The 27,042-nt window shown below is 40.8% G+C and overlaps 1 protein-coding gene across 2 annotated transcripts in view; it reads left to right on the forward strand.

Annotated features, from left to right (window-relative positions):
- rbl2 (retinoblastoma-like 2 (p130)) overlaps positions 1-27,042 on the forward strand; it is a 176,648-nt gene that overhangs the window by 139,240 nt on the left and 10,366 nt on the right. For both annotated transcript variants that reach the window (XR_010976710.1, XM_068049452.1), the window contains exons 19-21: positions 17,182-17,284; positions 18,364-18,578; positions 25,355-25,519. Coding sequence is in view for 1 of the 2 variants with exons in the window: in XM_068049452.1 (XP_067905553.1) it covers positions 17,182-17,284; positions 18,364-18,578; positions 25,355-25,519 (483 nt within the window). In the remaining variant the exon portion in view is untranslated. The remainder of the gene's footprint in view (positions 1-17,181; positions 17,285-18,363; positions 18,579-25,354; positions 25,520-27,042) is intronic.

Consider the following 27,042-nt stretch of genomic DNA (forward strand, 5'->3'; position numbering starts at 1 on the left):
CGGAAAGTGAACTCGGTAGCCTTCGTCTTTCTTCATCTAGCAATTCCCATCTTCCCACAATTAAAAAGTTCTGGCAGTTTGCATTTGAGGGACATGGTCAGTTTTTATGTTACAAACAGTAATCTACTCTCAGTTATTTACACATGCATTTTATTACTGTTAAAAATTCTTTGGCAATGCTTTGAACTATTAAAGCAGTAAAAACTGTTACGACCAGGTGAGAAAGAGGTCTAGGGTTCCCTTTCAGCCTTCACCTCGTCTTAACGTAACAGGGTTTAATTTTAAACACACCGTGTTTTTAGCTCCCCCTTGGTGAATCGCTCTAATTCGGTTGACGCTTATGGATATGCAACGCGCCTATGCTAGCATGCATACGCGATACACATGCAAATAGAAACAGAAAAGAGAAGAAAAATAAAGTGGAAAGGTTTGAGGCAATATCTGAAGAGTTGTTACAGTTCTTCGAGCTCACTGTAGAGTCCTTGATTGTAGGTAGATCTTGCTTTTTGTTGGGGCCCGGTATTCTTCTTAAACCTTGTTCACTGTAGGAGACTTTTCTCTCTTGGGGTTCATGTGTCTTCAGTGGGTTTTGGATTCCGTGAGAAAGAGATGGGAGCAGACAGGCAGGAGAGGAGGTCTGCTTCAGTCTAGGAGCAGTCTGCTTTCTGCAGGCTCTCAGTTCAAAACTCTGCAACAGCCAGTTAGTCATGTGACTAACTGGTCTGACCACATCTGTTTGTGAATTGAATTGGAGCAGGGAATAGCTCCTTTGTCTACAAGCACTGTCTGTTAATATGTATTTTTTTTTCAGCTAAGGTCTGGCAATTCTTTTAACAGGTCTTCTCTTCACAGCAACAATTTGAAATTTCATGTCCATGTGGCGAAATTAATAATGCCTCATCTGTGGCAGGTGGAGGCCTGCATGACAAAACATAGAAAGTAAAGGCAATGCAGATAAAAATAGCCAATTTGCTTTGCATTATTAAATGATTGTGGGGCTTAAAAGTTATTATTTGCGGTAAATAATGCTCAGACTAATACAAGTTTGTATCAGCTCTCTGGTTGGAGGAGGGTATTTTTGCCATCTCTTTTGTTTGTAAATTGATATTGCCACCCTCAAGATTGTGATCTCATATGTGTACGTTTATATCACATGCTGGTTATTCCTCTTGTATTTTCTGTCCAGGCAGTGAGAAAACATAAAAGACTGTTGTTGAAGCAGAGCCATCTCTGGATTTCCATGAAAATTTTAATGTTAACAAACAGATCAGTCTGCTCTATACTAACATTAAAGATGTCACCAATATTTGATGACCGTTAGTAGAGCACTGCATAAAGATTTACATATTACAAATTAAGCTTTACATCGTCCTAACAACAGAGCGCTCAGCAATGAGTGGGAAAACCAGCACACACTACACTAAAGGCAGGTATCACTGTTGAACAGTGTCACTGCTACGTGAACTTCTGAAATATCTCTTTCAGTATTGCAAGATCAGTACTCAAAAATCCAAAACAAATAGATTTCAATCCATTGGATGTTATAAAAGATTTTCATTTTAAACAATGGATGTGTCCTCAGGAGCAGTGCCATCACACTTTCTTACAAAACTATTTTCAACCAGCATGAAGGTATACCACATCGGCAGGTATCACACTGCTACTGCCACTCATCAACATTCACATTTCATGGATTAAAAAAATGCCCAAAAAACCCTGAAAAACACAAATGGTCAATATTAAAAAACTGTAACAAAATCAAACATTGTGAAAAAATCCTCAAACAAAATAATTCCAAATAATCCCATCACAAGCCACGTTGAATCCCACTAATAATCCCAAATGCTGCCGATCTACTTTTTAAAAAAAACCCTGATGTCCGCATCAGCCTCATTTTTAGGAATATCCATGTCTATTTCTAGACTTAAACCCACCTTCCTAAAGAGCCTCTCCAATATCCCAACAGTCATATACAGGTGTCAGCATAGCCTTGTCCTCCACAGTGACGTGCATCACTAACTTCAAAAAATAAAAAGCACTAAAATTACTTACCTCTTGAACACCGACCGCATTGATATGAGGCTTAAACTAGCTTAAGGCTCAATGAGATAGTTTAATTATTATGTGGCATTAATTTGTTAAAGCCATTAAATACCACAGTGTATAACTGGAATCCATTTTGGAACCTTTCAACTTTCCTGGTACAGACTTAAACAAAGTAAGACATTTAAATTTCTAGAATCAGTACAACCTACTCTGAAATTATGCCAGTGCAGCACATAAGATATTATGGCTGGGAATTTTTGGAGATGGGAAGGGTCCCATTGCCAGGGCCGAAAGTAGGGGGTGACCCCGCTTTGGTGGGCAGTGGGACCCGGGGCAGCATTTTATGGGTGGCAGCCAATTAACTGTCTGCCGCCGGGGCGTTGTCCAATTAGGGACGGCAGCACACCCCCAAGAGGTGCTGGCCCAATCAGAGGGCCGGCAGCTCAGCAGCACTACCAGGAGCAGTGGCCACTGCTGGGGCTACACCTGGAGGACAAGGGCACATTAAAACCTTCAAAGTAAGATAAGTGGAGTATGGGGATGCTGGGGGCCAGTCAGGAAGGTCCTAGTGACGAGTAGGGGGGGTTATTGAGGGCAGGCAGTGCTTATGCCACAGGGGTGGCCACTTTGTGCACCAAAGAGTACCTGAAAAAGAGGCCCCCTACCCTGGAGCCAGGATTTACCTGGTGGTCTCCCCATGCAGTGGAGGGCCCCTCGCCGCTGATAAAATGCCAGCGGAGGTGAGAGGAGGCCCTTAATTGGCCACTTAAGTGTCTCAATTGGGCTCCAGATGATAGGCTGTCTACCATCTTTCCCACCTCTGGCAAAGTGACGTGGTGGCAGGAAAGCATCGGGCATGCCACCTGATGCTTTCCAATGCCATTTTGCCAGCCTTCCCACCTCCGAGCCCTTTCCCAAAGGCCACATAAAATTTAGCTCTGCATCCTCTGATTTTATTCCCAATATTTTAATATATCCAGATAATGTATTCATCATATGCACATAGTTGTATAGGACACCAGACTGAATGTGTAACATGCTATAATCAGTATGAAACTGGGTTTTAAAGTTAATTTTTACTTCAGAAGTTGTGAGTAAATATATAATTATAAAAATGATTCAAAACTGTAACTCCTGGTGTTTCATGTTTCCTTGAATATCAACAAAACAAACAAATGATTTTACAAAACTGACAATAGCTGTGAACTATGTAGAAATGCATACGATTTAGGAGTGAGACTATCCCTGTATCTTCTACCTGTAACAAGTGTTGAGCTGCTTCAGAAGTGTGGGAACATTTGTAGAACAAATTAAAAGAACAAACTTGCATTCAGGTTTCAGAATAATTGCTGAAAAATTTTAAATGTGTGCGTGTGGGGGAATATCATTAGCTGATACAGAGTACCACTGTACCTCCCCTGTTGTGCACCTGCTGATATCTCCTGCTGCACAGTTCAAACAAACTCTTCACACTTAGCGGGAGGAATAATTATTGTTTGATCACACTGAAGTGGTTTTCTTTCAAGTGGTAAACACTTGGGTACACCACAATCCAGAACCTTAATCTGTAATGGTGGCATACTGCATTTTTGGAGTGGTTTCCAAATCCTAAAATGAGATATTACAATATAAATGCATAAAAAATACATGTTACATAGACTGACTGGGCTTATAAAACTGTCAGTTTATCTTGTCTGCAGGTTGTAAATGCTGTGATAGAATGGAAGACGTTTAAGAAATGAATATAGTGGTAGATCTTTAGAGATTAATGCTTCCCACAAAGAAATTGGTGCGATGGAAGACATTTTTGAAATTTAGGTGTGGTGCTCAGTTGTACCCCACATTGTCTCAGAGCAGTAGCTGCAGTGTAACTTCCTTTAAGCAATGTAATTACATCATTGGCATCCTTCAAACTATTTTTGTTTTGTGTGGGAAATTTTTATTCCAGATAAGGATCACTCAATATCCAATTGATGATCTTTTAGGCATAATTATTTAAGGAAATCCTTTTAACATTGCAAGCTTCTTTGTTGCGGGAGTTAGCCTACGAAACTGAAAAGGTGTTCTGCATAGGGAAACATGTCCTTCATCGACAGAATTCCAAAGAGGCATGATGCCTCCAGTTAGGGTTTGTAAATATCTAATTGAGTTGAGGATTTACCGTCTGTTACATTTTTGAGTTTTATGCTAGATACTCCACCCAAGTTCAGTGTCACCAACTAGTCCCATAAATGGATCTCACTCATGTTCCTACAAACTAGGCTGTGCAGTCAGCTGCCGAGTATCTAGGTAAATAATCGCAAGACTCAGCAGTCACCGGAATGTACCACATGCCACCATGTAATGCTCCTGATCTTCAGTAGGCAAGTTGAAAATACACTCTATCAGACCAAGGCTGAGATTACATACCAGCAGCATTTACCATAATTGATAAGTGTTATCCCTCATGATATGTATCCAGAAAAGGTATCTCTCAACACATACTGAACTTTGAAAACCAACTTTAATTTCTTATGTGCTGAAGCACTGTCATTGAGTCATCAGTCTAGTCTTTCTGCTGACAATGGAGGTAAACTTAGCCAGAGAATTCATGTTGCAAATCTTACAATGGTATATTGATACAAAGCCCTTTAACAAAAAAACCCACAATTTATATTAAATGGTTAATTTTTTTGTTAATTACATAGGATCTTGGAATGAAATGGAATTGCCAATTTCAGTGATATGTGCCAAATAGATCATGTAGCTATGAGTGGCCTGGACTGATGGAAGAGGAGTGTAGGTTGTTAAATAATTCCTTTCCTATTCTTTTAACAGGTTCATAAAGCTAGCGACAGTATTATGTCTGATAATTAAATTAATTTATTATTACTTCAAAACATTCATCTTAAAACTTCATACAAAGCAGCGCATGCAAGCCCCATGTCTAAAACTTGCATATACAGGATTTCTAGGGGGTCATTGTAAGCAAGGCTTACCCAAGCCAATGCTCATTAACTGCTGCCGAAGGTAGTCAGGTTCCTACTGAGTGATACTTGTATCTCTTTTTGTACCATTTTCTTTCATTGTCTGGCTTCCTGCTGGATTCGAACTCTTATTGGGTGTTTTACGACCCTGCGATCTTTGAACAGATTGCTAGACAATTATTCAACCAGTTTGTTTATTTAATAATCTGTATCTGCCTATCCTTATAGTACAATGTCTTCCAATGTCATTGAAGGGAAAATGTAGGATTTGCAAGCACAGTTTAAACCAATTCTACCTTTCAGCTATTCTGTCCTGTTCTGTATAAAAGTAATGTAAAAACATTACTGTATTCTTACAGGTTGTTTTTAAAGTGAGCAATTCTTAAGCTCAGTTTTCCTGTGCACATACAAAGGAATTGCTGCTGGATCTGAATCCGGAGAGTTTAGCCTGGAAATGACACTGTGGGAATTTATACCAAACTCTTTGGACCACTATTTTAATGGAGCCATTAATTTATTTAACCATTTTAATACATCTCTTAAAATAGTGGGCAGTGGAATTTGATATGAATATATTAAACATTCATACAGTAATATTACAAGTTGTAATTTCCAAGCTTCTGTTTCCTGTTAGTAATCAGGTGCCTGGCAGAGAAATGACAATTCAGTAAATGAGTACCCAGTACAATAGCAACCTTTCAATGGAACGACCATTGTGGCAAGCAAAATATTCCCTTTATTTAAACATTACTCCTAACAAAATACTATTAAAATGTGTGTAGTGATCCTATTTGCCAAAAAATGTAGCTGCACAGAAGTCAGTAACACTTCTAGCAATATGTTTGCATTACGTGTCAAAAAAGATGCTATACAATTGGATTTATTGCATGGTAATAGCAGGAGGTTGGGTATAGTCTACTCGATAAATTGTGTTGGATGTACTTCATGTGGAGTGAAGTACTTGTATCTGCTAGTTCAGTAATGGATTGGTTACAGAGCAGGCTATGAATCATGCTAATGAGGCAGAAACGTCTGAATTGTTTTTGGAAACCACTTGTTTTCCCATTGGAATGTGTGCAGAATGAACATGTTTCTCAGTAAATCTCCTTTCAATCAAATATTCTCATTAGCTGGAACTCTTAACTGTATTCAGAGTTAACTGTGGCAAAAATGATGGTTTCCATTTCTGCTATTTCCAGTCCTTGAGTTTTGGTTGTCATAATTTAGCTAGATTACTTTAGTGCCTAGTGTTGCTGTAATCCTATATAGACTGTACATGGTGCGAGGATATCACACCAACAATGTTACAACAAAACAAGTAGAAAGGTATTCCCTTTTAGTTTCTTTTTCAATTCCTCGTAATTCCAGATGATTGGATCTTCAAGGAAAAGACCATATAAAATACTGCATGACAAATTTGAGGTAGAAAATAGACATCAGTGTGCAAAGCCTAGTCTCATTGTTTTGTCTTGGTTACAGTCAGTTGGCTTTCTGGATTTTATTTTTCACCACAGGTTATCTATTTGTGCAAAATGTTAGCAACCTGGCTGAGAAGTATCACTTCTCAGCCAGAAATACAGCCAACAGGAAACTGATTTTCCATTATGCACTGTATTTCAAGTAAATTACAGAGATGAGGTGCTTTCCTTGGATTGTGTGATCATGTGTGATCCATTAGAATTTATAAAAAAATAACTTTTAACCCAATTATCTGTGTCCAGTTACACTGCTGTGTACTTTGTTAGATGTGAGGAGTGTACGTTCTCTGTTTCATTAGTTTATCCACGATACATAACTCTCATCTCAGATGTTTAATACATTTTACCACGTTCTATTTATATTTTAAAGTTACTCACTGCACGCTTTTAGGTCCTCCTGAGTCGTGCACCACTTCAGAAGCATGCAGTCTTCCTGATCTCATGTCAAACTGTCAAAAGGCACTTGGAAATTGTGGAAAAGCATCCATGTTCAGTTGCTGCTCAATCTGCCTTTACAGGCTAAGGAGAAGTTCCCACATCAGTTAGCTACTTTGCCCGCCTGCTTCTAGAACTTGCCTTAGAATTGGAGGCCATTCAACCCACTGTGCCTTTGCTAGTTATCCACTCAGTTCCATTCCCCTGCCCTTATCCATACTGTTTTAAATTTTTCTTTCTCAAATATTTATCTACTTCCCTTTTAAAAGTTATTATGGATTCTGCTTCCACCACTGTTTCTGGTCGGGTATTCCATGCAAAAGGTTTCTCCTAACTTCACTCTTTTGGTGATAATCTTAAATTTATAGTGGGAGAAATTAGTCAGTTCCCCAGTGCTGCCAGCCACTACCTGGGCACCTACGCTGGCTTCTTCACTGATATCACTGCTGCGACCCGCAGCACCTTCTGACCCCAGGAAATCGATGCTTGCTAGAAGTGATGCTACGCAAATGAATTTCTGCCCCATACTCTCTAATTACTGATGCACCAACTACTGCAAATAGTAAAAACCCCTCATAATTTTGAACACTTCAGAACAAGTGGGAGGTGATAATTATGATCATTTACAAATAAGTCCAGTTTCTCCAGTCTGTCTTTGTAACTAAAGCTTTTCATCTCTGATATCATCTTAGTGAATCTTTTCAGCACCCTTTCCTTGACCTTTATATTCTTCCTAAAATAAGGTGGGCAAAACTGGGCACAATAGCTAGAAAGTTCAACTTTGGTAGGAGCATAAAATGGGCGATTCCAGATTGGTCATCTGTTATACACCCTGCCTGCTTTACCTTTCCATTAAAGTCAGTGGAATAAATATTGTGTGTGCGTATAATGGGTGGTTGTTCCATTATCACCTTTTTTACTCCCCTTCCAAAGTTGAAAGTTACGCCCAGTATTCTAACTATGTTTTTAGATTTAGTTTGCTTTTCTAGTCTATACTCCTATTTATAAAACCTAGTATCCCATGGGGGCTAAATTAGGCCATGTATCGTCTATCTTGTTAGGTGCTACACAGCCACCAAGTGCTTGCTAATGGGGTCTGAGTTGTGCTTGCACACTTCTGACGGAAAGTGCCCAGGGATGCCATCTTGGTAAAGGGGTTTGAGCGTGCACACCTAAAGACCGCTGGCAGCATGGAGAGCAGGAAGATCATGTTGCAAATCAGTCAACTGCACAGCTGAACATGACATTAAATGGAATGAAGGATCCTTCACCAGTGCTATTTAAAAGGATCATGAACTACTTACAGATAATTGCTACATTATTTCCTCTGGCTGCTGGTGTAAATGTGCATGTCTCTGCAAGTTTCTGATTCTTGGCAAAAGTTTGAATAATTTATTGGGACTAGTCTGGCTGGTGCTGAAACAAGTTGCTTCCAGACATGGGTGACCTGGTAGGGCTTCGTCTGAGAATTGAACATGGCAGGGAGAATAAAGACAGGCCACACAGAGCGCAACAAGCTGCTAGAAGAGGGAGGGGGAGTAGGGCTCTGAGCAGGAGTCCCATCTGCCGAAGGTCTTTAGGGAGCAATTTTCTTACCTCAACTTCAGCGAGGACCAATGAATAAGATATCCTTACTTCGTTAAAAAGGTCATGACTGAAATTTGCCAACTGCTGCAGCCACAACTGCAACCTCAAAGCAGGGCAAAGACAGTATTGCTTGTAACTTAAGCTGACTGTGGCTCTTTTACGCATCTAGTTCCTCCAAGCTGCTGGTGGAGATATAAGCAACATCACACATGGAGGTCACTGAGGCTCTCTAAACACAGAGAGACAGCGTCATCTTATTTCTGCTTGCCAGAGATAAGCAAGCAGAGTAAACACAAGAGTTTACATGGAATTCAGACTTCCCCTGCCATTGACTGTACACACAGTTCCTTGCATGCACCTCATGTGAACTTGGCCATTTTCATGAACTGAAAGGTAATTCACAGCAGATTTACAACGCGATCAACATTATAGAGCAGACCATTGGTGTCCTCAAACAACTCTTCCATTGCCAGGACTGCTCTGGAGGAGCCCTGCAGTACTCAGCTGAGTGGGTATCAAGATTTGAGAGAGTATGCTGCATGCTGCACAACCTGGCTATCATGAGGGAACAGCCCTTGCTGCTACCTATCAGGTAGAAGCTGAGAAGCAGGAAGTGCAACAGGAAGTGGATGAAGAGGAAGGGAGGAGAGACAGTCTGTTCCTGCCGGATTTCTATGTAATCAAATAATCCATGAGCAATACCAGTAACCTCAACCAGAGCTCCCCATTCACCAGCAGTCCCATATTCCTTACCTCTCCTCTATCACTGACCATTACATCATCCTCTTTCCAACAAAAAAATCCATCAGGAAATGCACATTTCAATCCAGTTTTATGAATTCAATCATTACATAATGTATACAAAAATAAACTAATCACCCTTGTACATTCGCTTAGTCTTCAGTGTGCCTTTGCCTATCCTTGTGATCCTACGAGGTGTTCCTGCAGTGGCAGCAGAATGGGTGGTGTAAGGCTGTTGACCTCCAATTGAGGAGACTGTAGATGGCCTTGGAGGGTAACCTTGAACAACTCTGGGACTAGAAGGTCTGGCTGCAAATTGCACCATCTTGGCCAGGGCTACAGCAGTCTAGGTTGTCTGGCTTTTAAGCAACAGCAAGGGCACTGGTGGAATGGCAGGGATGGAAGCATGAAAGCATGAAAACAGCAGATTTGTGTTTCAATGAGCCACTGCCATTCTCCTGGGGCACACCTCAGCAACTCTGCTAATCATTTGAAACCCAGTTTGAAAGATTGCTGTGATTCCCTGGAAGCCCCTTTGAACAGTGGTATTCAGAGTCATGGTGGCTGTAGCCTGAGCTTCCACTGCAGCACTCAGACTTTTGATAGAAGCTGTTTGTATTGCAATGGAAGTTGTGACATCAGCCACTTCCTCATGGTGGGTTTTGCAGGTGTGCTGGTGGATCCACCTGTTCCATGTTGGAAAGGATGATCTCCTGCTCTCCTAAAAACCCTGTGCCAAGTTGGTGCTGGACTCCTTGCTTCTTGACATTGTGCACAAACTTTCTGGCAGGTTTTGCAATGCACCAGGCATTTAGTTATGTACACCCATCAGCCGCCTTCTATAGTCAGGCCCATTGAAGTCTTCATCTGACTCTTCTGCAGCATAACTAAGGTACAACTTTACCCTCTGATGAGCTGGCATCTGCAATATCCTTTTTTCCCCACCCTGGCTCCTGTGCACTTTGTGGCCAGTGTCACAGCACATGAAAATTCCTCTATTTTAGCCTCTCATATATGCACAATGTCAATCTCTGAGCTGGTGCTTGCGAATGCAAGATGGAGTGACGGTATCTTTTCATTTTCCTTCTCCGAGTGAGAAAGTTCCAGTTCTTGGGTATTTGTAAAGAAAAAGGCAAGGGTTGGGTTGTGATGAGGGGAGAGGAGAAAAGTAAGAAGTCCATGCTTACAGCATATGCGATTGTGGGATGAGGGAAATGTGGGAAGAGAGGAGCATTAGGTATTGTCAGGCAAACCCCCCATCTGCCAAGACTGAGGCACACATTATTTCACCACATGAACATTAAAAACTTTAAAATTGCAAGCCCTTGACTAGAAAGACAGTTGCATAGTACCAATGTGGAAACAAAGGGAACCAGTCCCTGCCCCCCCAATACACAGAAGAGACCTTGTCACGTGACCACCTGCTGGCCAACTAGGGGAGTTTTAAACTGGAAAAGCAGATTTTGAAATCAGAACGCCATGTCCTTCTGGTTGGAACTGAACCAGAACTCCCTCCTGCCTGCTTCCAGCTCCTTCCCACGGAACTGAATCTTGTGAAAACACGTGAAACTCAGAGAAAAGTTTCCTATGTGAACAAGGTTTTAAGACGACTACTGGGCCCCAACAAAAAACAAGACCACTTATAAAAGGAGTACAGTGAGCCCGAAGCACTGTAACAAGATACTGCCTCAAACTGTTCCATCTTATCTTTTCTTCTCTTTTCTGTCCCTATTTGCATGTGTATATCACATGTACATGCTAGCTAGCATGGTCGCGTCATATATCCGTAGGCATGAACTGTATTAGAGTTTAAGTTTTAAGGTTTAATAAAATTTCATCTTTCTTCTTTAAACCTGAGAAAGCCTCTGTGTATTGTTTTCTTTGTCTTATAATTGGAAATCTGTGAACAAGGATTCACAAAGGGAGAGCTCAAAACGCTGTGTTTAAAATTAAACAGTGTTACAATAAGACCAGGTGAAGATAGTAACAGACCCCTAGACCTGGTTGTAACAGTATGCACTGTTGATGTCTCCAACCTCAGCAATGCCCCTTTCCACGATGGCCAGCACTATCTCCTCCATGGGCATTAAAGCACGTAGGCATGCTTGTCTGCCTGTAGTTCTTTATGCGCCACTTTCTTCTCCAAGAAATAAAGAAATGTGTCAACGCCTATCATGCAATATGTTTGGATGAACCTGTTTACCAAGGCAGTGTCCAGCACAATTCGTGCCATAAGTGCAGCGGAGGCCATTTTGGAACCCTACGAGCACTCGTAATGCGCAAAACAGGGGCGCTACGGAGTCCAATGTTGCGTCCTATGTGTCTTACTTTCATCAACAAGCCTTCTATGTGACCCTTCAGAAAAATAATCACATATGAATGTATGTCCAACCACTCCATAGTACAGGGCGGCACAGTGGTTAGCACTGTTACCTCACAGCTCCAGCGACCCAGGTTCAGTTCTGGGTACTGCCTGTGTGGAGTTTGCAAGTTCTCCTTGTGACCATGTGGGTTTCCACTGGGTGCTCCGGTTTCCTCCCACAGCCAAAGACTTGCAGGTTGATAGATAAGTTTGCCATTGTAAATTGGCCCTGGTGTGGGTAGGTGGTAGGAGAAAGGTGGGGATGTGGTAGGGAATATGGTATTAATGTAGGATTAGTATAAATGGGTGGTTGTTGGTCAGCATAGACTCAGTGGGCCAAAGGGCCTGTTTCAGTGCTGTATCTCTATGACTCTACAGTGAATAATGCACCAAAATGCTGCTTCCTTAAGATATTGTTTTATTTAACTTACCCTCCAATTTTTCTTTGACTTTTCTCCATTGACCCCTCTCATGAAGGTAGCAGATCATGCCTGGATTTGGTTCTACAGGGAGTGGCAGTTCTCTGGTATTTGAGCAAATGCCCATTCTTAATGTGTAGTCTTGGACAATGGCTGTTGGTGGCCTAGTCAGTCAATGTACAGTTTTATCTCGAAACCCACAAACCTTGAATTTAACCAATCATTGATTAGCGACTTTATTAAAAGTTTTCCAAAGAACAAGTTTGTTTTAAATTACTTATTCTCGGGATGTGGATAACATTGGCAAGGCCACATTTACAACTGAGTGGCTTGCTCAGCCACCACAGAGGACATAAACCGTTAAGACTGGTCTACAAGTGACTCCAGACACTCTTAGTAGACTGTCAGATCCTTGCCCTGAATTAGTTAATCAGTAGTGTTTTTATGGTCACCTTTTTTCTGGTACTAACCCACAAATGGTCAAATTTATTGAATTCAATTTCATAACTTGCCATGGTAGGATTACAACACACAATCTATTTATATAGCACATTAATGTAGTAAAGTATCTCAAAGCACTTAACTTATCAAATAAATAAAAACAAAATACTGAAGATGCTGGAAATCTGAAATAAATACAGAAAGTGCTGGGAATACTCAGCAGGTCTGGCAGCAAAAGAGAAACAGTTAACATTTCAGGTCTGTGACCAAGGTTTTTAAGTTTTTATTTCGTTATTGAATAAAATTTGACACCAAGCCACTTAAGGAGATAATTAGGACAGGTGACCAAATGCTTGGCCAAAGAGGTAGGTTTTAAAGAGCATCTTAAAGGATGAAAGCTGGTCTACTACCATAACCACTACACTCTCAGACCACTGATTATGCCACCATGACCCTTATCCAATAATTCTGTTACATTTTGAAAATAATTCCAGCAGATTTGTTAGGCACAATCTGCCAATTATAAATCCACATTGGTTTGGATTTATTGTTTTTTTGGATTTCACCGGAAGTTCTTGAAATGCTTTCTTTGTAATATTGTCAATATTTTCCTACTATAAATGTCAAGCTAAAGGGTGTATAACTGGCAGGATTACCCAGGTCTGATTTATTATATTCATATTAGTTGTCATCTAATCCTGACATTTCTCCTGCATTTAAATGAGCTCAGAAAAGGTTTCCCACTGCACTTTAGCACCTAAACCCAATTTATTTTGTACTCTTGAATAGTCTTTAGTCCTAATATTTTATGAACCTTTTAATATTCAATTTATGTTCCCTATATACTTGGGGACAATGCCCCAACACCTCCCATTTCAGTTATTTCTTAGAATTACAAGTATTCCAGGCACCGAATGACTCTTCTTGCTGACAAAGACATTTCTTGGCAAGTGGCAACAGCAGAGTAACTTTCTCTAATTCATTGTATTTCCCATTTCTGGCTAATTTCAGAACAGCAACAGTTCAGCAGAAATCTCCTTTTGCCATTAGCTAAGTTACACTTTAAAGCACTGATCAGTCCAGGTCACTGTGACTCAACCTGAACGTGATATCCCAGAGTTTATGCAGAGGGCTGCTGGGACATATTGAATTACCAGCCTAATTGGTGAGTTCCAAAGCTGTGCAGAGCAGGAGGATGTGAAGAGAGGAGAAAATAATAAAATATGTGAAACAAAAATAAAAGATGTGGATTTTTTTTCTTTTAAAATCCCAGCCTAATGTTTGTATTAACTTATGATATTCAGCTGTAATCAGCATGAGATTTGGATAGGTTTTTTTTTAAACTAATCTAACTTAGATCTCCTGCTTTGCTGGCTTGGGCAAATCCATGGGCCTTTTAACTTCAAAAGCTGATTCGAATTAATGATTTGCCAATAGCACTGTAAATTTACCATTCAAATATAAAAGGGATATTAATTTTAGCAGATAAGGAATTCTGCTGACTTATCAGCTACATTTTATTTCCCTCAAGTCAGTTTTTGATAAAAGTCACTGGTTTTTAGAGTTACAAATCATGGGGTTGCACTAAATTCTTAATGCTGTTCTTGCCATGTTTAAAAATCTTATAAAAGATAAGTCTGTTAAAATGCTTGTGTATATTTTTAAAGGACAGTGAGGTTTATGTGATACTTTATACATCATGAATTTAATCCTTTGGGGGAATTGTTTTTCTTCACGTGGTGCTTTACGGTTTCACATTTCTGGAAATAGGTTTATTTTGGCTCTTTTTCTCCTAACAAGCACAAAACACTGACACCTGGGAAAATATTTGAAAAATCACTGGCAGGACATTTACATTCTTTCCATATTAGTTCATCGTATGCTTTAGATCTAACTGAAACAGATTTACTGAAGCTCAAACTATAAAGTGTAGAATACGTTTGTAGTCAGTGTCTATCGTTGACTTTAAAAATAACCTTGCCAATTCATGACAAAATGCAAGTAGTGGTAGATAGTATAGCTAGCAAGGTGTATAATCACCTGTTTAATAGCTTTCTTGTTAAATAAGCTGAAAAAATAAGTAATTTTTATTTTAAATTAATTCAGTCATAGCTCCTTTTGGTTTTAATTAAAAATGTGTTTGTGTGTAAAAAAAAAAATGCATTCCTGGGATTGAATAATTTCTTTCTAAAGACATAGTTTTTGTGGTGATATTCTCGTTACCGTTTTCTGCAGGGCTCAACAAGTAACTATGTTCTGTGTAAGAGAGCAAGATTTTAAAAATGCAGAGTATGAATGGTCATTCACTCAATTGTTTACTCCATCATCTACAATTATTGACAACTTATTTGCTGCATTTTGTTTTAAAAATAGAGTGATACTTTTTTATTGGGTGTGATATCACACATCTCAGCTGAGAAGCTGAGCAGTTTAACAGTGCCAATGGCTCATTGAAATGGCTATTTTCCTGTGGAAATTCTAAGGCTAGTTGGCTGCAAGGACTATCGCAGCTGAGCAATCATGCTGCTATGCCTCTAATGATAGTCCCTAATGCCAGTTATAGGGTATGTAAAAGTGGTCCAGAATAGATTTCTGATGTCTTCTCTCATGAAAACCTTGGCTTTCTGACTGGTCGTCACAGAAAACCCCATCTTACTCAACAGTTGGACTGTTCTCAGAAAAACAGAAAATTCTGACTCTCAGCCCAACATGGTTAATGAGATTATTATAGTGGTCTTGATGATTCAATGCATAAATGCACCATATGGTGTAATAAATAGCCAAGCAAATCAGATCACTGGCCTGTATCAAGTTAAATGATCTCATCATTAGTTATATTGGCTCAGCATCCCCAGATGACGAAGGGGAAAATAATCTAGGGTTCCAAATCTTGATCCCTATCTTATGATCCCTGTGGGAAATATGAATGTTGAATGAGAACAGGATTCGGCTCAGCTGTGATAGTTCCTACAGCTAACAAGGCTCAGAATTTCCTCAAGAAAATGGCCATTTTACTCAGGCATTAGGGTACCACTAGTGCCTGTGAAACAGCAGCCAACAATGAGCTGCTGCCTTCTGGAGAGGAATAAGGGAGCAAGTGGAAATGTTGGTGGGAGGAAAGCTTTCATGTGTTAATGATAGTGAAAAATGCCTTGGTTAGAAGGCTATGACAATTCGAAGAAATTTGCTTTGAGGTGTCAGGAACTAGAGCAAGACCCCACTGCCTGTGCAAATTCTAATACTTTCCTACCTTCAGTGCCTACTCAGTAAACTGTTACATTCAAGCACTATTACTCCACGCGCTGCAGTCATCTTAGTTTTCCATCTCGCAGGGAAAGAAACTCTCGCGATGAATACCCACTTGTGTTCAGCTTTATGAAGAGATCTGGAAGCTGTGGTCTGGTTTAACCTTCTAGTCCCTACCTCAATCTTGTCTCTGATTCTGCATAAGCTCTTGAATATTTCCTTTGAGCCTATTCCTATACTGACTTGAAATACTGCTAGTGTTGTGCAGGAGGGCAAGATACCTCTATGTTATTAAAACTGATTGACCTCTTGATGCAAGTAGTTCTAAATACAGAGCTCAGCAGAGTGCAATCTAATAAAAATTATAACCAGCTCTGACAGCAATTCCCTCCTTTTTATCCATTTCTGAATAGCTCTGTATTGCACTGTGCATCAGTATCAGAAGGATATATGAGTCTGGGACTCTGGCACACGTCACAAAGTAAGGGCGGTGTTACACTGAATCCTGCATGGTTACATTTCAGCACAAGCAGACTACTCCCAGGCAGGTTCTAATATATGGTTTACATGACATCTGCAAGATAACTATGTAATACCCATATATTTTTACTAAGATGTATTGGTTAAAAAGGCATGGTTGACTAGATCCTAAGCAAACTGGCCTTCCCAACTCCCACAGAGTTAGTTATGGAATTTTTAATGCCCATATTTACAAGACACAAGCAAGGTTGAAAAGAATAAGAAAATTAATCAGGACCAAATTATAAACAAAACATTAAATCAGGAATTGAAGAATTGATGACTCCAAGCTTTGCTTTTAAAAGTTGTAGATTGTTGTAAAATGGAACGACAGATGCAGAGAGCCCCAGTTCTGAGGTAACGAGGAAGAATGAACTAGGGTAGGAGACATTGTCATGAGGCTTAATTTCAACACAAAAGATGCAAAGAGAAGAGGGACTAGAGTGATTGCAGCTTAGATGGAATAATAACAGAAAATTACAAGGGGCTCTGACCATAGCAATATTGATTAAAAAGAGAAAGGTGAGAAATGTTGCTACAAAGAGGGCTTGCACACTAGACATGGGAGAAAAATCAGCTATCAGACAAAAAGCATTTTCTTGGTATCGTGTCCAGGAAACAAGAGTTGTTAGAAGAACCACTACAGATATGTGAGTATTCAAGCCTTCGACTTATATGGGGAATTACAAATGAAAAATTAAGGTAGATTGCTGACCATTACGTGCAGTGATAATATTTGAATGAAATTATCCTCCACATCACTGGGCCCTACCCACTTCGCCAATGGGTCAATATTTTAATTAAAAGCATTTGTTATGTTCTACATTACTGCAATCCAAAGTTTAATAAACCTGCTTCTGTTTTTAATTGTGATTTAATATTCTGTTTCTGCCAGTTCTCTTTAAGGCACACTATGCCTGATGCTGCATTTGTCTCTGTAGATTTACAGGAGTGTGCTGTTAAAAGCTCGGAGAAGACGAACTTCGGGCAGCAGCGACAGTAGTGGTCGGCAGGGTTCACCAACTGAGACAAGCAGAGATAGGAGTAAGTATCTTAGACATTTTTGTTCCCTATTCACAGATAGTGAGATGAACATTTCCAGTTTAGTTTTAGTGTAACAATGTTTTTATACATTGTGACACATTGCAGCTACAATATATGGTTTCAGATAAACTTACCTTAAAACAAGGCGGAGTTTATATAAATATGCCAATTTTTAAATATTCTTCTATCTTTGTTGCAGATGTATACAGAGAAAATTTAGGCTATATATGGCACTGAGCTTGTACATTACCACTCTGCTGCACTGGGCTTCTGCATTATGCTGTACCATTTTGTGTCTCCTGGAATACATTTATTTTAATTAACCTATTTATAAAGAACTATGGGTGGAACGGAACATCTGCACTTGTACTCATATATGGTTAACTGTGAAATTAATTTCAAGAAGAAATTGAAACATACAAGATTCTGAAGGGGCTGGATAGGGTAGACACAGATGGTTTCCGCTAGTCGGGGAATCTAAAACACGTGGACACAGTCTCAGAATAAGGGGCTGATCATTTAGGACTGAGATGAGAAATTACTTCACTTAACAGGTTGTGAATCTTTGGAATTCTCTAGAAGGGTTGTGGATGCTCCATCATTGAATACATTTAAGGGCGAGCAGGCGGGAAAGTGGAGTTGAAGCCCAAGATCAGCCATGATCATATTAAATGGTGGAACAGGCTCAATGGACCTATTTCTTGTGCTGGTTTGTTTAAAGACATGACTAGCTGCCAAGAACCTTAATTAACAAGGTCATTGTAGGCACTGGCCCCAATTACAGCTAGTTCACTTCATCCTCTCTGCCTGGTACAAGTTTATATTACCCAAGGTCTTTACCAGGTTTTGTTTATGTGCAAATGTCATGGGGAAAATTAAGTAGAATTTTTTAATAATCATATTAGCTGAAATCTTTCACCCTTCCCAGTCCTTTGTTCATTTTTTCCTCATGTTTTCCTGCACAGTCTTTCTAAGCTGCTCCTCTGTTACTCCAGCTAATAGTGGTGCCATTGTAACCAGCATCTTTTACATTTCTTCAGTTACATTTTTTGTTGTAAATTGTGTTTTGTTTTATGCAGCCAGCAGAGACTCCAGTCCGAACATGAGGTCTAACAGTACACTTCCAGTACCCCAACCTAGCAGTGCACCACCTACCCCAACTCGACTAGCTGGAGCCAATAGTGATATGGAGGAGGAGGAGAGAGGTGATCTCATTCAATTCTACAATAATATCTACATCAGAAGAGTCAAAGCATTTGCACTGAAATATTCCTCATCAAACACAGAGAATGGGGTAAGATGTAGGTTGTAGTACTGAGAGTTTTCAGTTTACATGTTACAATACAAAACTAAATAGCAATTAAAACATTTTAATTTTTTATTCAGTATCATATAACTATGGCAGCACGGCATGTCAGCCATGGCTCAGTTGGCAGCACTCCTGCCTCTGCGTCAGAGGTTTTGGGTATCAAGCCCCACTCCAGGACTCGAGCACAAAAATCTCCAGTGCAGTAGTGAGGGAATGCTGTCTCTTTGATGAGACATTAAACCAAGGCCCCGTCTGTCCTCATAAGTGAATATAAAAGATCCCATGGCACTTTTTTTTTTAAAAAAAGAGCAGCAGGGGAGTTATCCCCCGTATCCTGGCCAATATTTATCCCTCAAATCAACATCACAAAACAGATTATCTGGTCATCATATTGCTGTCTGTGGGAGTTTGCTGTACACAAATTGGCTGCCACATTTCCAACGTTACAACAGCGATTACCCTTCAAAAGTACTTCATCAGCTGTAAAGCGGTTTGGGACGTCCAATTGTCGTGAAAAGCGTTAAAAAAATACTTGCATTTATATATGTGGTTAATATGGCATCAGGCGTTTGTTGCTTTTGGCTTGCAAGCTTAATGTGATCCTCATTAGATGCTGGGCCAAGCTTTCAATTTTTTTAATGCTACTCTATAGTATAAACTTCATTACAACAGGAACAATGCTTGGTTCTTGAAGACAGTGATATATTTTGAAATATTTATTTTGCAAATATACGTACAGGTTATCAAGTTGCAAATACATTTAAGTAATGCCAAGTCATGCTAGCTTGAGAACTAGTGTATAGTGTTGGGAACATTCAGCTAGCTGAAGCAGTGTGTTTCCTGTGCTTAACTGAAGTAGCTAGTGTTCAAATATGCTAGCCTGTTGATTGTGTATTCTAACTAACTCCCTGTGCAATTTCTTTGTTTGGGAGGGTCATCACTGGCTTTTACCCTCTCGTATTTGCATGGAAAAATTTGCCAGTGTGGTCCTCTATGGTGGCAGTTGATCAAGCTCTATCAGAATTTCTCCTCTGTATGGGATTTATTTTTTAAATAAACATTCTCTCGTGGATTTGACTGCTGCTGTTTTTAAGTTTTAAATTGTAGGGCTGCAGTTCCCAGCTTGTACCACCAGAGAGCTGTAACATCTACAATTCACACAGGGAACCAAATGGGGACACTGGAATGTTGCAAAAAACATACACAACTTCATTCAAAATTTGGAATGTTAGTAAGACACAAACCAACAAACACAAACCCCGAATTTCACTTACTACCAATGAAAAGAATATGGGGTGGGGGCCAGAGTTCTCAAAAAATTGAGTAAAAAAAAGAAACACTGATGGTTAACATCAGATCTAGATTAGTGAAATACAGGATAAAGATTCTTCTGTTACATCCCAAAGTGCCTGTACTTCAAATGCAGAAACTACCCAACAGTACTACTGTGAACTCACGTTTCACATTAGGTATCCTCATAACATTTCTGAACTAGATTGACAATTTAGTACCTATTAAAGGCAGACAATGGGAAGCTTTGATACATTGGAATTGATTTTTCTGTGGACTCACCCCCGGCTTGCAGATGAGCTGAATATGTCGCAAACTGTTAATTTACCAAGGAAACCTTCAGCCTATTAATATGGGTTGGAGTTAAATCCAGATTCCAGAGTTAAAAGATGACCATTTTTATCAGAGTCCCAAGTTCCCAGAATGTACTCCTCCCACCCCCCACCAACTCTGGTTGACAGGGCCTTTAACCATGTCTGGCCCAATTCCTGCCCTGGTGCCTTCCCCTCCCTCCCAGAACTGCGACAGGGTTCCCCTTGTCCTCACTTTCCACCCCACCAGCCTCCACATCCAGAGGATCAGCCTCCACCATTTCTGCCACCTCCGGCGTGATGCCACCACCAAACGCACCTTCCCCTCCTCTCCAGTCAGCATTCCGAAGGAATCGTTCCCTCTGACACCCTGGTCCACTCCTCCATCATCTCGTCCCATTCCCATGCAATCACAGGAGGTGTAATACCTGCCCTTTTACCTCCTCTCTCCTCACAATCCAAGGCCCCAAACACTTCTTTCAGGTGAATCAGTGATTTACTTATAACTCTTTCAATTTAGTATATTGTATTTGCTGCTCACAATACAGTTGCCTCAACCTTGGGGAGACCAAACGCAGATTGGGTGTCCACTTTGCTGAACACCTCCACTCAGCCCGAAAGCATAACCCTGAGCTTCCGGTTGCTTGTCATTTCAATACTCCCCAACATTTCTGTCTTTGGCCTGCTCCAGTGTTCCAGTGAACATCAACGCAAGCTCGAGGAGTAGCACCTGATCTTTGGGTTAGGCACGCGACAACTTTGCGGACTGAAGATTGAGTTCAATAACTTCAGACTACGACTGGCCTTTTCAAAAAAATATATATATTTTTTTTTTAAACTGTATGCCTGCTTTTCACCAAGGCAGAGCTGCTCATTATTCCGCTATTAACAGTCTCTCTGGCCTAATACTTTGTCTTTCACCACAAGCATTAATACAAGTTTTGCCTTTGTCCCAGAACAACTTTGTTGTTTAATCTTTCCTGCCCTATCAAACTTCCCTTTGTTCTCTCCAGCACCCCCCTCCCCTTCACTTGCTTAAAACCCAAATTCTTTTTAACCTTTGCTTTTTTCTCCACAGATGCTGCCTGACCTGCTGAGTATTTCCAGGACTTTTTGTTTTTGCCCCAGAATGTACATTTTATTGAAAATTATGGCGGCTTGCTTTTAGAGCCATAATTTTGTATTTCTTTTTACAATTTCTTAGTTTCTACAGTATCCAATACTTTAATATTTGTACATTTAATAACATACATTTACATTATACTGCAAATCTTAAAAACATTTTGAAATGGTTTTGCTACTGCACTTTATAGTTAAATTGGTTATAATTTATAATGTGGGTTCTAATTATGCGAGGTTAAGAGAATATTCAACATTAATTTTACAGCAAGCTGCATAAAGATAAATCTGTCAACTTTGTTCAGAGGCCATTATCGTTTTGTGGATAAACCACCTACTACTTCAAAAGGGACTGTGAATTAAAATAATTGCAGGGTTTAGTTCTGTTTTGCACAGTAGGACACATTAACTGCTGCAAGCTGATATTGTATAGTCCAAACATACAACAAAAAGCCACTGTTTAAGAGTTTGGTTACAGTTAAAATTCATTTTGATGTGCCTCAATGTGAATACATGAGTTGTAACCACTATGCAGTGTAAATCCCCCAAAGTTATAGTACTCCTCCATATTTTAGATTTGACTCAGAGTATTTAATGGTCATGTTATTGGGAGACAGGTGCAATTTCAATCACACAATTTCAATCTACAAACAGGATGGTCTTCACCTGAACCAGAGGGGTACCAATATCCTGGGGGGGGGGGGGGAGATTTGTTAGTGCTCTTCGGGGGGGTTTAAACTAAATCAGCAGGGGAATGGGAACCTAAATTGTAGTTCCAGTGTACAGGCTGTTGAGAGTAGTGAGGTAGGGGATAAGGTTACAGGGACGCAAGAGGGCACTGGCAAGCAAGAACTTGGTTTAAAAAGTGTGTCTACTTCAACGCCAGGAGCATCCGGAATAAGGTGGGTGAGCTTGCAGCATGGGTTGGTACCTGGGATCCTGATGTTGTGGCCATTTCGGAGACATGGGTAGAGCAGGGGCAGGAATGGATGTTGCAGGTTCCGGGATTTAGATGTTTCAGAAAGAACAGAGAAGAGGGTAAAAGAGGGGGGGGTGTGGCATTGTTAATCAAGGAAAGTATTACAGCGGCAGAAAGGACGTTTGAGGACTCGTCTACTGAGGTAGTATGGGCCGAGGTTAGAAACAGGAGAGGAGAGGTCACCCTGTTGGGAGTTTTCTATAGACCTCCGAATAGTTCCAGAGATGTAGAGGAAAGGATAGCGAAGATGATTCTCGACAGGAGCGAGAGTAACAGGGTAGTGGTTATGGGGGACTTTAACTTTCCAAATATTGACTGGAAATACTATAGTTCGAGTACTTTAGATGGGTCTGTTTTTGTCCAGTGTGTGCAGGAGGGTTTTCTGACACAGTATGTGGACAGGCCAACCAGGGGCGATGCCACATTGGATTTGGTACTGGGTAATGAACCCGGCCAGGTGTTCGATTTAGATGTAGGTGAGCACTTTGGCGATAGTGATCACAATTCGGTTAGGTTTACCTTAGCGATGGGCAGGGACAGGTATATACCGCAGGGCAAGAATTATAGCTGGGGGAAAGGAAATTATGACGCGATTAGGCAAGATTTAGGATGTGTAGGATGGGGAAGGAAACTGCAGGGGATGGGCACAAACGAAATGTGGAGCTTATTCAAGGAGCAGCTAATGCGTGTCCTTGATAAGTATGTACCTGTCAGGCAGGGCGGAAGTTGTCGAGCGAGGGAGCCGTGGTTTACTCAAGAAGTTGAAGCGCTTGTCAAGAGGAAGAGGGCGGCTTATGTTAGGATGAGACGTGAAGGCTCAGTTAGGGCGCTTGAGAGTTACAAGCTAGCCAGGAAGGATCTAAAGGGAGGGCTAAGAAGAGCAAGGAGAGGACACGAGAAGTCATTGGCGGATAGGATCAAAGAAAACCCTAAGGCTTTCTATAGGTATATCAGGAATAAACGAATGATAAGAGTTAGAACAGGGCCAATCAAGGATAGTAGTGGAAAGTTGTGTGCGGAATCAGAGGAGATAGGGGAAGCGTTAAATGAATATTTTTTGTCAGTATTTACAGTAGAGAAAGAAAATGTTGTCGAGGAGAATACTGAGATACAGACTACTAGGCTAGATGGGATTGAGGTTCACAAGGAGGAGGTGTTAGCAATTTTGGAAAGAGTGAAAATAGATAAGTCCCCTGGGCCAGATGGGATTTATCCTAGGATTCTCTGGGAAGCCAGGGAGGAGATTGCAGAGCCGTTGTTGTTGATCTTTAAGTCGTCATTGTCGACAGGAGTAGTGCCGGAGGACTGGAGGATAGCAAATGTTGTCCCCTTGTTCAATAAGGGGAGTAGAGACAGCCCTGGTAATTATAGACCTGTGAGCCTTACTTCGGTTGTGGGTAAAATGTTGGAAAAGGTTATAAGAGACAGGATTTATAATCATCTTGAAAAGAATAAGTTCATTTGCGATAGTCAGCACGGTTTTGTGAAAGGTAGGTCGTGCCTCACAAACCTTATTGAGTTTTTCGAGAAGGTGACCAAACAGGTGGATGAGGGTAAAGCCGTGGATGTGGTGTATATGGATTTCAGTAAGGCGTTTGATAAGGTTCCCCATGGTAGGCTATTGCAGAAAATACGGAAGTATGGGGTTGAAGGTGATTTAGAGCTTTGGATCAGAAATTGGCTAGCTGAAAGAAGACAGAGGGTGGTGGTTGATGGCAAATGTTTATCCTGGAGTTTAGTTACTAGTGGTGTACCGCAAGGTTCTGTTTTGGGGCCACTGCTGTTTGTCATTTTTATAAACGACCTGGATGAGGGTGTAGAAGGGTGGGTTAGTAAATTTGCGGATGACACGAAGGTCGGTGGAGTTGTGGATAGTGTCGAAGGGTGTTGTAGGGTACAGAGGGACATAGATAGGCTGCAGAGCTGGGCTGAGAGATGGCAAATGGAGTTTAATGCGGAGAAGTGTGAGGTGATTCACTTTGGAAGGAGTAACAGCAATGCAGAGTACTGGGCTAATGGGAAGATTCTTGGTAGTGTAGATGAGCAGAGAGATCTTGGTATCCAGGTACATAAATCCCTGAAAGTTGCTACCCAGGTTAATAGGGCTGTTAAGAAGGCATATGGTGTGTTAGCCTTTATTAGTAGGGGGATCGAGTTTCAGAGCCACGGGGTCATGATGCAGCTGTACAAAACTCTGGTGAGGCCGCACCTGGAGTATTGCGTGCAGTTCTGGTCACCGCATTATAGGAAGGATGTCGAAGCTTTGGAAAGGGTGCAGAGGAGATTTACTAGGATGTTGCCTGGTATGGAAGGAAGGTCTTACGAGGAAAGGCTGAGGGACTTGGGGTTGTTTTCGTTAGAGAGAAGGAGGAGGAGAGGTGACTTAATAGAGACATACAAGATAATCAGAGGGTTAGATAGGGTGGATAGTGAGAGTCTTTTTCCTCGGATGAGGATGGCAAACACGAGGGGACATAGCTTTAAGTTGAGGGGTGAAAGATATAGGACAGATGTCAGAGGTAGTTTCTTTACGCAGAGAGTAGTCGGGGCGTGGAACGCCCTGCCTGCAACAGTAGTAGACTCGCCAACTTTAAGGGCATTTAAGTGGTCATTGGATAGACATATGGATGTAAATGGAATAGTGTAGGTCAGATGATCGGCGCAACATCGAGGGCCGAAGGGCCTGTACTGCGCTGTAATATTCTAATTCTAACATGTTACTACTTGCTACCAGTTGAATTATAACAGAAATGCTGAGGAACTTCCTTTGTCACATCTCTTTCAAAAATTATAATTTGTTCAACTCATTTTAATGTTGCCTTGTTTAATAAGTGCAATTTGTTTTATGTAAGTTTTAGTGTAAGAGTTATATTTAGTTCACTAGCAGTTAACATGGGGAGGGCAGGGAAGAGGTGCTATAAAGTACATGGTACAAATCCAAGGACACCAGAATATTTTGAAGTATGTAAAAGGTGAATGAGAAAGACCATTAAATTAATATCACATCAAATGTATGTGCATGAATTCAGGTGTGAATTTGAAGAACTTGTTTGTTTGTACAGAGTGAAGCTCCGTCTTTATCTCCCTTCCCATCTGTAAGGACAGGATCACCACGCAGAGTCTTACTATCTCAGCATCACTCCATTTATATTTCACCACACAAGAATGGAGGCTCCCTCTCACCACGAGAAAAAATGTTCTACTGTTTCAGCAGAAGTCCGTCAAAGGTAAATTACAATTATGGAAACCAGTCTCTGTATAACCAATGCTACATATCCACAATTGTCAGTGTTTCACAAAGAATTTACACCATCGTTTTTTAAAATCAGTAACACCATCCAGAAAGTTTAAAATACGAGGGGGTTATTTTGGCGAAAGGGTGAAAATGCACTAAATGGGTGCTGCACTAATAAGGCTCGCCTATTTGAATGTCTGGTTTGAGCGCAAAATTTTTATCCTAATTACTGATTACCACAATTTAACTTGCCTGGAGGTTCTAAAACAGAGACGTCTGCAGGTTTAGCACTTAAGTGCTGACTAGATGCAATTTTCCTGGAGTGGTATATGTGGACACCATGCACCCAATTCCAGTTAAGGTGCAGAGTAGGTTAGCTGACACACAGCAGCATATTTCAGGATGGCTAGGGGACTGAGTGAGCACACAGTTCTCGGACGCAGCACTGAGGTCCTGGTAGAGAAAATCAGAGGAGGAGGATGTCCTGTACCCATGCAGAGGGTGTTGCCCAATCTGTACCTTGCCCTTCTGTCCCTCTCCCCTGCAGAAGCCTCATCTCCTCCTCCCATTCCACCTGCAGACCAAGGGAGAGCCCTAGCAAGATGCCGATGATCAAGAACTTCCTTTCTTCTGTTGACTCCTATAAAAAAGGTGTGCAATAAGATGGAGTAGGACAGCACTCACTCTTTTTAAGTGAACTCCTGAGAACTTCCAGAAGAAACGTTGATGGAGCATTGGTGAAGTCTTGATAGTGTCTCAAAGTCTCCTGCTGCATTTCAAAAGTCCTCTTCAAACCTCCAGTAGCATATAAACAATAAAAGGTGATGTACCATTAAAAAGCACTCAAAATTCTCAGTAATGACTTCATTACTCCTAATCACACACTAGCAACCAGATTGCTGTGCAGCCTCATTAATAAGCACTAGCAGTCAGCTGCTTAACAATCCTTCGGGCAGCTGTTCCTAGCACAAACCCCTCCAACTAATTTTCCAACATGGCATCTTACTAAACTGGCATTTCATCACAAGACCTTATGTTGGCCACCGCATAGGCTTTTAAGTATTTAATGTATACAGGATGTTATGTCACAACCGCTCAAGCCAAAGCCCCCAATCAAGATATATGATTCTGACTGTGATGGGAGCAACGCACTGTCAATTCAGTCCCGCTGGACTTAGATCTCAACAAATTGAGTTTCCAATTGATAGGATCCCAAATGCGAGAGAAATTAAATATATCAGACACAAGACCGCAATTTAAATATTTTACCCCAGAGACGTGTAATTAACATGATCCCAAATGTGGGCTCTCCAAATTAGTCTGATTCTAATCCCAGACACGAGCCGCTTAATTAAAATGATTCAATCACGAGCGAGCCCCCAATTAATATATTACGACCGCTCAAGACAAAGCTTCCAACCAAAATATATGATTCTGATTGCGGTGGGAACAATGCAGTGTCAATTCAGTCCCGTCACTGCACTGATAGCCTAACATATCACTTTAAACTTTACA

This window comes from Heterodontus francisci, chromosome 17, assembly GCF_036365525.1.
Source record: "Heterodontus francisci isolate sHetFra1 chromosome 17, sHetFra1.hap1, whole genome shotgun sequence".
Lineage (NCBI taxonomy): Eukaryota > Metazoa > Chordata > Chondrichthyes > Heterodontiformes > Heterodontidae > Heterodontus > Heterodontus francisci.